Below are 11,089 nucleotides of genomic sequence, written 5' to 3' on the forward strand. Positions count from 1 at the left end.
TCACTCTGAGAGCGTGTCTTCTTTCTTAGTTGTTCAGAGAATAAAGCCTGGAGCTAAATTTTGACCTACAAAGGCATAACTGAATCTGAGTGTTGGGAAGAAAAAGACTAAGTGTGTTTAAAAAGAGAAAATAGAGGGTTTTTTTTTTTTTTTTTTTTTTTTTTTTTTAACTTATGTGCAGTACTAGTTATTAAGATAATCTAACTTAAATAAATCTGAGACTTGAACGTCTCAGACTTATTTTTCATCATGTTCTAATTAGCTGTTACATGTCTCAGAATAGTTTGTGCACAACTCCTTTATGCGAACCTCAGACATAACAAAGCGCAGATCTCTGTGGGATGGAAGAGGTTTGGACACATCACTTTTGCATTATTTTGTATAACTTCCATAACTTCATTTTTGCTCTGTCTCCTCAAAATAAGAAAACAAATTCACAAGCAAGTAAATAAATTAAAGACAAAGACTTTATTGGCTTTTAAGTTCCTACTAAGTACAGTAGTGGTGAGATTCAATATTTTGTGTTGGAACTGCTACTTCATTTCATTTTTCTGGTGAGTTTTGTGTCCTGAATTGTTAATGCTGTGTATTTAGGAGCTGTTATTCAAGTGAATCTGTGTTCCAGGCCCTTCCAATCGCTCCAACTCGGTGTCCTCCCTGGACCTGGAGGGGGAGTCGGTGTCGGAGCTGGGCGCGGGCCCCTCGGGCAGCAACGGCGTGGAGGCTCTGCAGCTGCTGGAGCACGAGCAAGGCAGGTGCCACCCTCCTCCCAGGGCCTCAGCTGCTGGATGTGCTAAAGCCAAGGTCTTTGTGGAGAGAGGCTGCAAAACCGATGAATTCAAGGAAAAAAAGTAGACATTTTCCTTGTGCAATCGCTCTTGTATTTATTTGTGGGTTTGGTTTGGTTTGGTGTTTTTTTTTCCCCCCAAAAAATATTCTTTGTAGTCTGTTGTTAGGAAAATAAAATTGCCTGGAATTTTGACACTTAAGTCCTTTATAGGAGACTGTAAAGTTTTGCTTGATATCAAGCTCTTCCATTCAGGAATAGGATGATCTGGATTGGAGTAGTTTGGAAGTATCTGGACAATTTTCTCTTTAATGTCCATTTGTCAAACACTGAACAGATTGCCCAGAGGTTGTGGTGTCTCCAACCTAAAGATTCTCAAAATATGACTGGACATGATCATGAGCAACCTGGTGTCCTTGACCAGGGCAGGAAGTTTGGGCTGGAATGATCCCTGGAGCCTTCAGCTTTTGTGTGATCCTGTTCCTCTATGGGAATTGTATCCGTGTCTTTGTAGCACTACATTTCATTTATTTTTCCTGTCAATTTAGTTGATAGATTACCATGTGTACTTCAGGATTTTTCTTCTTATGTCTCAATTTTTTTTTCAGGCAGCATTTCCTGAATTCTACTCAGGAAATAGTAATAGTGTTTTACGGGCCTTCCTTTAACCACTGCCTTACCTGGTAGAATTAGGGGGCTGTTTGTTTGGGATTTTTTCCTAATGTACTCTTACAGGCTTTCAATCTGCAATAATTGGAGAAGCCTTTCAGAAAATCAAGAACTGTTTCTTTTTCCACAGCCACAACTCAGGATAACCTGGATGACAAGCTCCGTAAGTTTGAAATCCGTGACATGATGGGTTTGACTGATGACAGAGACATTTCAGAAACTGTGAGTGAGACCTGGAGCACAGATGTCCTGGGAAGTGACTTCGACCCCAACATCGACGAGGACCGGCTGCAGGAGATCGCAGGTAACGGCCGTGCTCTGGGTAGGTCCTGTGTGCTCTGGAACCCGAGGCTGCAGAGCCCTCATCCTCCTCCTCCTCATCCTCCTCCCTTCCTCAACAGGGGCATTTCCACAGATTCAACTGGAGATTTGCTCTAGGAGGATTTCTGTGTGCATGACCCGGACTGTGCTTAGTTACTGGTTTCTTTTTAATGTTGTGTTTGCTTTACCAAGGACACTTTCGAGGTGTTCTTCCTTTTGTCTCTAGAGCTGACTGCCCCAGCCCAGCTCTAGCCATACGCTCCGGCTTTACTTTTGCAGGTGCAGCTGCAGAGAACATGCTAGGCAGCTTGCTGTGTTTGCCAGGTTCAGGATCCGTGTTGCTTGATCCCTGCACAGGTTCAACCATATCAGAAACCACAAGTGAGGCGTGGAGTGTGGAAGTATTACCAAGTGATTCAGGTCAGAATCGGGCAGTTTTTGCGTATTTCTTTAGCATGATTCTAAGACTCTTCCAGAGGCATAGAATGCAAAATGGCAGCCTCTTCCTCCTCCTCTTTCTTCAAGAAATTACTGTCCTAGGCTTAAATTAGTTTTTGTGAATACTTCCAGGATTAAAAGGACAAAATGCTCCTAGGCAGAACGAAGATGGAAAGCATTGGGAGAGACATCTGTTACCTAAGAAATTCTTAAGGTCTGAAGGGGAAGAGAAGGGTTTTCAGAGCAAACTTGTGCTTGCTTTCCTTCCCTGTGGTAGGAGCTATCCAGGACCGTGGTTTACTTTGGTTAGTGAAGATGTGACTCTATCCTGTTGTCTAAGACATACAACAATTAAAACAGTAAACACTCCTTAGCATGCCTGTACAGACAGAGCATTGCTGTCTGTGCAGAGTCCTGCCTTCTGTACCAAAGGATAAAAGAAAACACTTGCTGAAATGGTTGAGTTCCCTAAAAACTTGATGCACTAAATCACCCCCCACCCCTTCCTTCTGCTTGTGAATGTTTAGGGAGCGTGGAATTGAGCAATGATACCTTCTCTCTCTACTGTCCATTGTCTCCCTTTGGCAGAGGCTCCAGATTTAAAACAGGAAGAGAGGCTCCAGGAGCTGGAGAGCTGCTCTGGGCTGGGCAGCACGTCTGATGACACAGATGTGAGGGAGGTCAGCTCCCGGCCCAGCACCCCCGGCCTGAGCGTTGTGTCAGGTGTGTGAGCTGTGTGACAGTGCTGCTCCATCTCAGCATGGGCACCACTCACTGTGCTGCTCGTGCTTTATTTATACATCACTTCACTCATAAAACAATTTCCTGCACTTGTTCTGGAATTTTCAAAGCTATGATTCTTTGTTCACCTCACAGAAGAAATAAAAAAGGCAGCAGAGAGAAAAATGCCCTGTGCTGCAATAGCAGTGGTTAGCAGAGGAGTATTGCTTTGGAAGAAACTCCAAACTTTCTTGCATTTAAAACAACTTGTTTTATTTAAATAAATCATAACTCTAGTTCTTCATTTTCTGCAAAGTATATAAGAGTGGGATATCTTTCTAATGCCTCTTGTCAGAGTGTATTCATGGCTATGGTAACACTTTTGAAGATGTAGAGCAAAAATAAGCTGTTGTTTTATGAGTATAGAATTTTGTAATGTCTGTAGGTGCTACTGTGAGTTGGAACTTGATTACTCACTGTCCAACAAACATTTTAACAGCCTCAGGATTTTGCTTCCTTGCTCTTTGAAAGACTATTACAGATGCTTCTTTTGTTATGTGTAAGGTATTAGTGCAACATCTGAAGATATTCCTAACAAGATTGAGGATCTCAGGTCTGAATGTAGCTCTGACTTTGGGGGCAAAGATTCTGTAACAAGTCCTGACATGGATGAAACAGCCCATGGTAAGTTACTTACATGGAATCTCTGATAAAAACAAGGGACATTTATGGAATCCTTGAGTTTTACAATTTCTCCCCAATTTCAAAGTGCTAGTGACTAAGCTTAATATTTTCCTTATTTGCCAGTACTGTATTTGTTTGACAAAGAGGCTCCAGTGCTTTGCTGTACTAGAGCTTGAGTACTAGATCTAAAATCCCTAATTCAGTTTGATTACATTGACTGTCCTCTTGCATTTTGGAACTGGGCTGCTCCTCAAGAATTCCCCATTTTTTGTGACGTAACTCTTGGTAATTTCAAGGTACTACAGAGATCTTTCCATACAGAATATCTTTACAAATACTTTGCAGTATAAGTTTTGTAAACTTTTGTTGCTGAAGTCTATTTTTCCAGTGTCTCTCATGTTGGAGGCAGTTTTGGCACTAACTTTGTTCTCTCTGTATTTCAGGAGCCAGTCAGTTGACATCTCCTCCTTCTCAGACAGATTCTTTGCTTGCATTGTTTGACCCTCTGTCCTCAAATGAGGGTGAGTTATAAAGATTAAGCTTTGTTTCAAAAAGAGGCGTTTTCAGTGCTTCTATGTTAGTAGCAGGTAATCAGGTAATTTGGAATAAAATTGAAAGAAATGTGCGTGGCTTCTTTCTGCTTGTGCCCACAGGTGTGTCAGCTGTGGTAAGGCCTAAAGTGCACTATGCAAGGCCCTCTCACCCCCCTCCAGACCCCCCCATCCTGGAGGGGGCCGTGGGAGGCAACGAGGCGCGGCTGCCCAGCTTTGGGTGCCACGCTCTGGTGCCCGCGGAGCTGGAGGCCTTCAAGCAGAGGCACTCGTACCCCGAGAGGCTGGTGCGCAGCAGGAGCTCCGACGTGGTGTCCTCGGGCAGGAGGCCCATGAGCGACCCTGGCTGGAACAGGCGGGCTGGCACCGAGGACAGGGAGCTGCCCATGGCCTCCAGCAGCGCCGGGGCCGCCGCGCTGGCAGCCGCCTCTCAGTCCTCGTCTTCATCTCCCAGCAAGGACTCCTCCAGGGGAGAGGTGAGCCTTCCATTTAGCTTTTTGTTTTTGTCTCTCATGCCCACTTTAACTGCACATCTAATGCCAGAAAGTGGGAGTTAGAGGTCTTTAGCTAAGGAATTACAACACGCTTTTGTTATCCTCTAAACGTTGGCCAGTAGTTTTATAAGATAAAGCTGCAGATGTTAAGAGTGGCTTAAATGAATCTGGCTTTTCTTAAATTTACTGGATGAAGTTTACTGGTGGTACTTCCGAAACAGATTCATTGTAGTGTTAAACTGCTACAGCAGCCTGAAAATTAATTTTCTTTAAAAAAGAAATAAGTGAAACTAAGGTTCTTTGTGGCTATGGGTTTGCGTTTGTGGGATGTCTTCTTGAGGAGAGATATTTCTGACTTAATCTGCTCTTTGTGCTCTGCTGTAGTTCTGTTTTTACAGTCAGTGTAGCAAAGGCTGATGTGAAGGAGAAATTTTCTCTTTACACTTGATTTGGTAAATGCTCAAATGTAGACTCTGCCCTTCTGCAGATTGAGGAACGGAAAGACAGTGATGATGAGAAGTCTGACAGGAACAAGCCCTGGTGGAGGAAACGTTTTGTGTCTGCCATGCCCAAAGGTAGGATCATGTCCCTCTAGGTTTGGTACTTCAGTCAGAATTCACACTGCCTTTATTGTCTCTTTAGGCACCTTTATGGTTAAAGTATAAATAAATATGTAAATAAAAATGGGAAGCTACCTGACTCCCTTGGCTAGTAGCTCCCTAGAGTGTGCTGTACCTGGAAGGCAAAACTGTTCTGCCTGACCTCCTGTGTGTGTTAAAGGTGGAGCTGGCTGTAGGTGATGACAGTACAGTTCTGCTCTACCCCATGGATAAACTTAGGCTTTTCTGGAAGTTGATTTGATGAACATTTTCTGCATTAGCTCCTTCCTTGAAGTTTCTGCTATTTGGCCATTATCTCAGAGTAGTCTTTGATGAGGTACCTTGCATTTTCAGCTCCTATTCCATTTAGGAAGAAAGAAAAACAAGAAAAAGACAAAGATGACATGGTGCCTGACAGATACGCAACGCTTCAAGGTATGTGAATAACATCATCATAGTAATTTTCTCTCAGAGTGTGCCTCCTGGAGCTCCAGAGTGCCCACCAGGTAGCTATTGACAGACAGGTACATGCTGTTGTAGTTCGTGTTCAGAGCTGACATTTTGAATAAGAAACTGGATAAAGATTTCCTGCCTTGAAGGCTGTTTTTAAGTTGTCACATGTCTGTCTGGGCATGCAGTGGATTCTCAACTCAAGTCCTCACTTCTCCCTCGCCCTCATTATGGAGCTCCTGTCCTTGTCACAGCTGAGCTGTAAGGATAGCTGTACACACAGTCCTGTAATAGTTACTTGAGTGTTAAATTAAACATGGTTTGAACCTGGGTGTTTCGTTTTCTGTTTGCCTGATCCTTTCTAGAAGTCTTCAAATACTCAAGAGCCATTTGTGTATGCAGTATAAATGTGCTGAGGATCTGCTCAGGATCTGACTTCATTTGTTCACTTTGATTGTACTGTTTGTTTTCTGATTTGCCTCAGACTTTATTAATACATTTGAATTCGGACTGCACGGGACACAAGCACCTCTTTGTTTGATCTGGCTAAAAACAGAGTCCAAATGTGTAGGCTTAAGTTTTTGTATTTGCTTTCAGTTGGCCCAAGACCAGGGTAACTCCTGTTGTTTTTTATGGTCCTTCCAGATGATCCCAGCCCAAGGCTCAGTGCACAGGCACAAGCTGCTGAGGACATTCTGGACAAGTACAGGAATGCAATCAAGAGAACGAGTCCCAGTGAAGGAGCCATCGTGAACTACGACAGTGCAGGTGAGAACCTGCCTTTTGTAATCACCACCAACATAGCTTCTGCTCCTTAAAGATAAAAACACTTCAGTATTCTAGACAATGTTAGGATTAGCAGCTGAGCAATGTGAGCTCTGAACAAGGAATGTTTTGTCAAATAATCTGTGTGACAGTCCCTCAGAGGCTGGGAATTAAATCAGTATTCCCAAGGACAGTTGTTTTGTATTGCCTTTGAGGGAGCTGGGTGTTGATGGCACATCTGCTACCAGGTTTTTGTTTTGTTTTAAATGGCACTGAGGAAGTGCCTTCCAAAACTTTTGCAGTTTTTTCTTAGGAGTTTCTGGGTTGTATGTTTTAATGTGCATTTTTTCATATATCCAGAACTAGCTGGTTTATTTGCTGTCCCCATTCTCTCACTGACCGTAGAATAATGAGAATAATGAGCAGAAAACTGGTCTGGTTTCTTCTTGGCTCGTCTCTTGAGGTGCAGTGTGTTTTTGGTTTCCACAGAGGCGATTGGGGATGGTGAGAGCATGCACGACTCCCCACGGGATGAGGCTTTGCAGAACATGTCTGCAGACGACCTCCCAGACTCTGCAAGCCAAGTAGCACAGCCACAAGGTTCTGCTTTCTCCTATAGGTAAAGACATTTCTAGGTTTCATCTTAACCACAAAGTAGAATTAAAAGCTGAAGCTGTGTGACTGGTTCCCACAAGAATCTTAATGCAGATTCATTGTAAACTTTGATGTGCTTTTAGTTTTAAATATCTCAAACTGTCATATTTCCACTGGTGGAGGGATGTTTGTAACCAGAGAGGACAGAGCAATTCAGTGTTTAGAAAATCCCTTTGAAACTGGTGCTGTATCAAAAAACTGATATTCTAAAGTCTTGACAATGCTGTATATTAAAATGATGTTAAATAACTTCTAGGCAGTATTAAATAAAAAAGAAAGTAAAGATTTCTTATTGAAGAAGCAGACCTCTCATCAACTGTGTTAAGAAAATATTTTTCTTCTTTAAGGGATGCAAAGAAGAAATTGAGATTGGCTCTTTGTTCAGCAGATTCTGTTGCCCTCCCGATGCTGACACATTCAACAAGGAATGGTCTCCCAGACCACACAGACCCTGAAGGTACAGGCTCTTTGCACTGTGTGTCTCTCCTTGTCCCCGTGTAATAGCACTTGTACTGCACCATTTATGGTCCCTTCTCTTTGCCATAAATATTGAGGGCACAGGCCGCCTTTTGCCCCCAGAATGTTTTCATTCTTACTCCACAGGCAAACTGCCATCTCAGCCTGCTCTAAGATTTTTTTGTAATGAAGTATCACAGATAGAGTGCAGGTTAGAGCCTGAAGCTAGAGAATAGACTCTGAAAATTCATGTGCTGTTGGGAGTCGTGCCACTTGAATGATTTACTGGGTCTTTATGTTGACTTAGTATAAATGTGTTGTGTTGTATCCTTTCATTCACTCTGGGTTTATTTGCAGACAGGTGAATATGTCACCTCAAGGGGTTCCTCTTCACATTTCAGAATGGTTCTAAAAGCTAGATAAGATAGTGATATGGAGGCTTATCCTCTGACAGGTGGAAAATTCAAAAAGGCTTCCTAAATTGTTCTAAAATAACATTTATTCCCTAATGTACAGAAGTTTTGTTTTAAGTCATTAATGTGTTTCCCCTATTCAGAGATAGTTATTTTCACCGTGCCTGCGTTTCTTTTCCTTAATGTTTTTCCTTTGTTCTTTGTTAGATAATGAAATTGTGTGCTTCTTGAAAGTCCAGCTGGCTGAGGCCATCAACCTGCAGGACAAGAACCTGATGGCGCAGCTGCAGGAGACGATGCGCTGCGTCAGCCGCTTCGACAACCGCACGTGCCGCAAGCTGCTGGCCTCCATCGCCGAGGACTACAGGTACTGTGCAGGGGCTGCTCAGCTGGGGCTCCCCCACTCGTGTCTTTATTCACCAGCAGCTCGGGAAGGTCCCTTTTGGATTAAATTGTATTTACCAAACCAGGTTGTTGCATCTCTGCTTCCCCACAAAAGGGTGCAGTTGTCTCACCCATGTGAGGCAAACTTCCAAATTCAGGCATTGTTTAGTTTTAAAAGGAACAAGTGGAAGAATCCTTTGCAGTCTGACTCAGCAGTTTAGTTTATAAAGCTGTGTGACACAGGGCTCTGTGCTTTAGGAAAAGAGCTCCATATATCGCTTACCTGACGCGCTGCCGCCAAGGCCTGCAGACCACACAGGCACACCTGGAGAGGCTCCTGCAGAGAGTCCTGAGAGATAAAGAGGTGGCCAACAGATACTTCACTACAGTCTGTGTGAGGCTACTGCTGGAGAGCAAGGAGAAGAAAATAAGGGAGTTCATTCAAGGTAAGATTAATGCAGATAGTTTTTATAATCCTTTACTCTGTATTAAGATGCTGACTTGGGTTAATGTTTTAAAATATGTCTTTTGATCTGAGGAGTAGATTCCTAAAATGATTTTAATTTCATATGGTGAATTAATGGCTAAACAGACAGATTACTGTGACTTTACAGTATGTTGTGATAGCTAAGTTATGGTAATTGTCTGCATTTTTCATGGCCTGAGAGAATGAAGGTAATTTGACCTTACTTGGCCAAAAAAGTTGTGCTAAATCACATTATCTGCCCCATGGCAGAGGCATGAATACTATGAATTATTTTATATCTACTGATACATGATAAACCAAGTTGCAGCATTCAGTTCTTAGTCCAGAACCAAGGGCTGCACCTTAAAAGATATGGGGGATAGTAACAGTGTGAATCAAGTGAATCAAAGATTCAAAAATATCACAGCGTAAGAGACAGTGGCACCAGGAAAGTCAAAACAGCCACTTATACCAAACTGGTTCTATGTTCTCTGTGCACATATCTGACTAAATGAAGCACGTAAGGAATTTGGAGTCAGTTCTTGCTCCTGGAGCATGTAGTGCTGCACATTAAGTGTGTCTGAAAAACTTAGCAGAAGTAATATTTTTTTACTTAAGCAAATGTTCTTTCTCTTCCTCCCTTTTTATCAGATTTCCAGAAGCTCACGGCAGCAGATGATAAAACAGCCCAAGTGGAGGATTTTCTGCAGTTCCTGTACGGGGCTATGGCTCAGGATGCCATCTGGCAGAATGCCAGTGAGGAGCAGCTCCAGGATGCACAATTAGCCATCGAGCGCAGTGTGATGAATCGCATTTTCAAACTCGCCTTCTACCCTAATCAGGATGGAGATATTTTGCGTGACCAGTAAGTTAATGGAATCCAAAGGACTTGTTTTCTCTTTTGCACTTGGTGCAGTGGAAGTTGTGCAGCCCTCCTGCCACAGACTTGTCTGAGTCAGCCACACAAATTCATGTTTTCGTTCAGAACATTTTGTAAAAGAACGAGGAAGGGCTTTAGCATCATCTGCAAATGTGTTTGCAACAAACTGCTAGAACAGAAAAAAAAAAGTTGTAAGTGTGATGATTTGGGGTACAGACTGTCAGGTCTGCAAGTGTGTGTGCTGAGAGAATGATCAAAACCTGGTTCAGGACTGGACCTGGTCCATTTTCTGGTTTCACTCAGTATTTTCCATGCATTTGGGTTTCCTGTGGTTTAGAACAGATGCTTTTGGGATGCTCTAGAGGAAGTGTGGTTGTTCTTGGCTGTACAGAGCAATTCTCTGCATCTTCACTGGCCTGGTGTTCATCATCTGTAGGGCTACATTCCTGAAGATCTTTCTTGTCCTATCAAACATGAAGCAAGTTTCCTCAGCTGGCTGGCTGCTGCTTACTTTTCACTCTTGTTTTTTTGTGTTTCAGGGTCCTTCACGAGCACATACAGAGGTTATCCAAAGTAGTGACTGCAAACCACAAGGCACTTCAGATACCTGAGGTAACAACTCTTTTCCTTTGCTTCTGTATTATGTGTGTTGGGGTTTGGGCTGGGATTGGAATGGGGAGAGGACTGTTCTGTTTTACACTTAGAAGGGTTGCTTTGCTGCCTGTGACAGCTGAAATATCCTTCAGGAAATTGCACTGTACCCATGCTGTGGCTGTACCCAGCTGCAGCTTCTCTGGGCAACCTGTGCCAGGGCCTCACCATCCTCGCGGGGAAGAATTTCCTCCATACCTGTAACTTAAATCTCCCCTCTTTCAGTTTGAATTCACCGTGCCTTACATATTCCCATTTCTCCACCACCTGTGAGCCCGTGGTGGCTGAGCTGCCCTGGTGCCCAGCAGAGCTTGCCCCAGGAGGGCTGGTTTGGTTGTTCCCAGGTGTACCTGCGCGAGGCGCCGTGGCCGTCGGCGCAGTCCGAGATCCGCACCATCAGCGCCTACAAAACGCCCCGGGACAAGGTGCAGTGCATCCTGAGGATGTGCTCCACCATCATGAACCTGCTCAGCCTGGCCAACGAGGACTCCGTGCCTGGGGCTGATGATTTTGTTCCTGTTCTGGTCTTTGTTCTCATAAAGGTGAGTTCTTTTGCAAAGATCACAAACCCCAGTTAATCCTGTAATAAACAAGCAAAGTTAGGAAACATAATGCCTGTGGGTCACGAGGAGCTGCCCAGGCTCAAATCCAGATCTGATTTAGAAGGGTTTGAATAGGAATGTCGGAAATGTGGTCAGAGTTACGGT

The 11,089-nt window shown here is 43.6% G+C and overlaps 1 protein-coding gene across 2 annotated transcripts in view; it reads left to right on the forward strand.

The window, feature by feature from the left end:
• GAPVD1 (GTPase activating protein and VPS9 domains 1) overlaps positions 1-11,089 on the forward strand; it is a 28,047-nt gene that overhangs the window by 12,762 nt on the left and 4,196 nt on the right. For both annotated transcript variants that reach the window (XM_063174887.1, XM_063174888.1), the window contains 17 exons: positions 626-751; positions 1,587-1,760; positions 2,057-2,197; positions 2,804-2,938; positions 3,500-3,619; positions 4,063-4,140; positions 4,273-4,646; positions 5,152-5,239; positions 5,618-5,698; positions 6,359-6,481; positions 6,968-7,097; positions 7,480-7,589; positions 8,209-8,368; positions 8,644-8,831; positions 9,503-9,716; positions 10,271-10,343; positions 10,727-10,924. In XM_063174887.1, the coding sequence (XP_063030957.1) occupies positions 626-751; positions 1,587-1,760; positions 2,057-2,197; positions 2,804-2,938; positions 3,500-3,619; positions 4,063-4,140; positions 4,273-4,646; positions 5,152-5,239; positions 5,618-5,698; positions 6,359-6,481; positions 6,968-7,097; positions 7,480-7,589; positions 8,209-8,368; positions 8,644-8,831; positions 9,503-9,716; positions 10,271-10,343; positions 10,727-10,924 (2,513 nt within the window). The remainder of the gene's footprint in view (positions 1-625; positions 752-1,586; positions 1,761-2,056; positions 2,198-2,803; positions 2,939-3,499; positions 3,620-4,062; positions 4,141-4,272; positions 4,647-5,151; positions 5,240-5,617; positions 5,699-6,358; positions 6,482-6,967; positions 7,098-7,479; positions 7,590-8,208; positions 8,369-8,643; positions 8,832-9,502; positions 9,717-10,270; positions 10,344-10,726; positions 10,925-11,089) is intronic.

This window comes from Melospiza melodia, chromosome 22 (assembly GCF_035770615.1).
Source record: "Melospiza melodia melodia isolate bMelMel2 chromosome 22, bMelMel2.pri, whole genome shotgun sequence".
In the NCBI taxonomy this organism is placed as follows: domain Eukaryota; kingdom Metazoa; phylum Chordata; class Aves; order Passeriformes; family Passerellidae; genus Melospiza; species Melospiza melodia.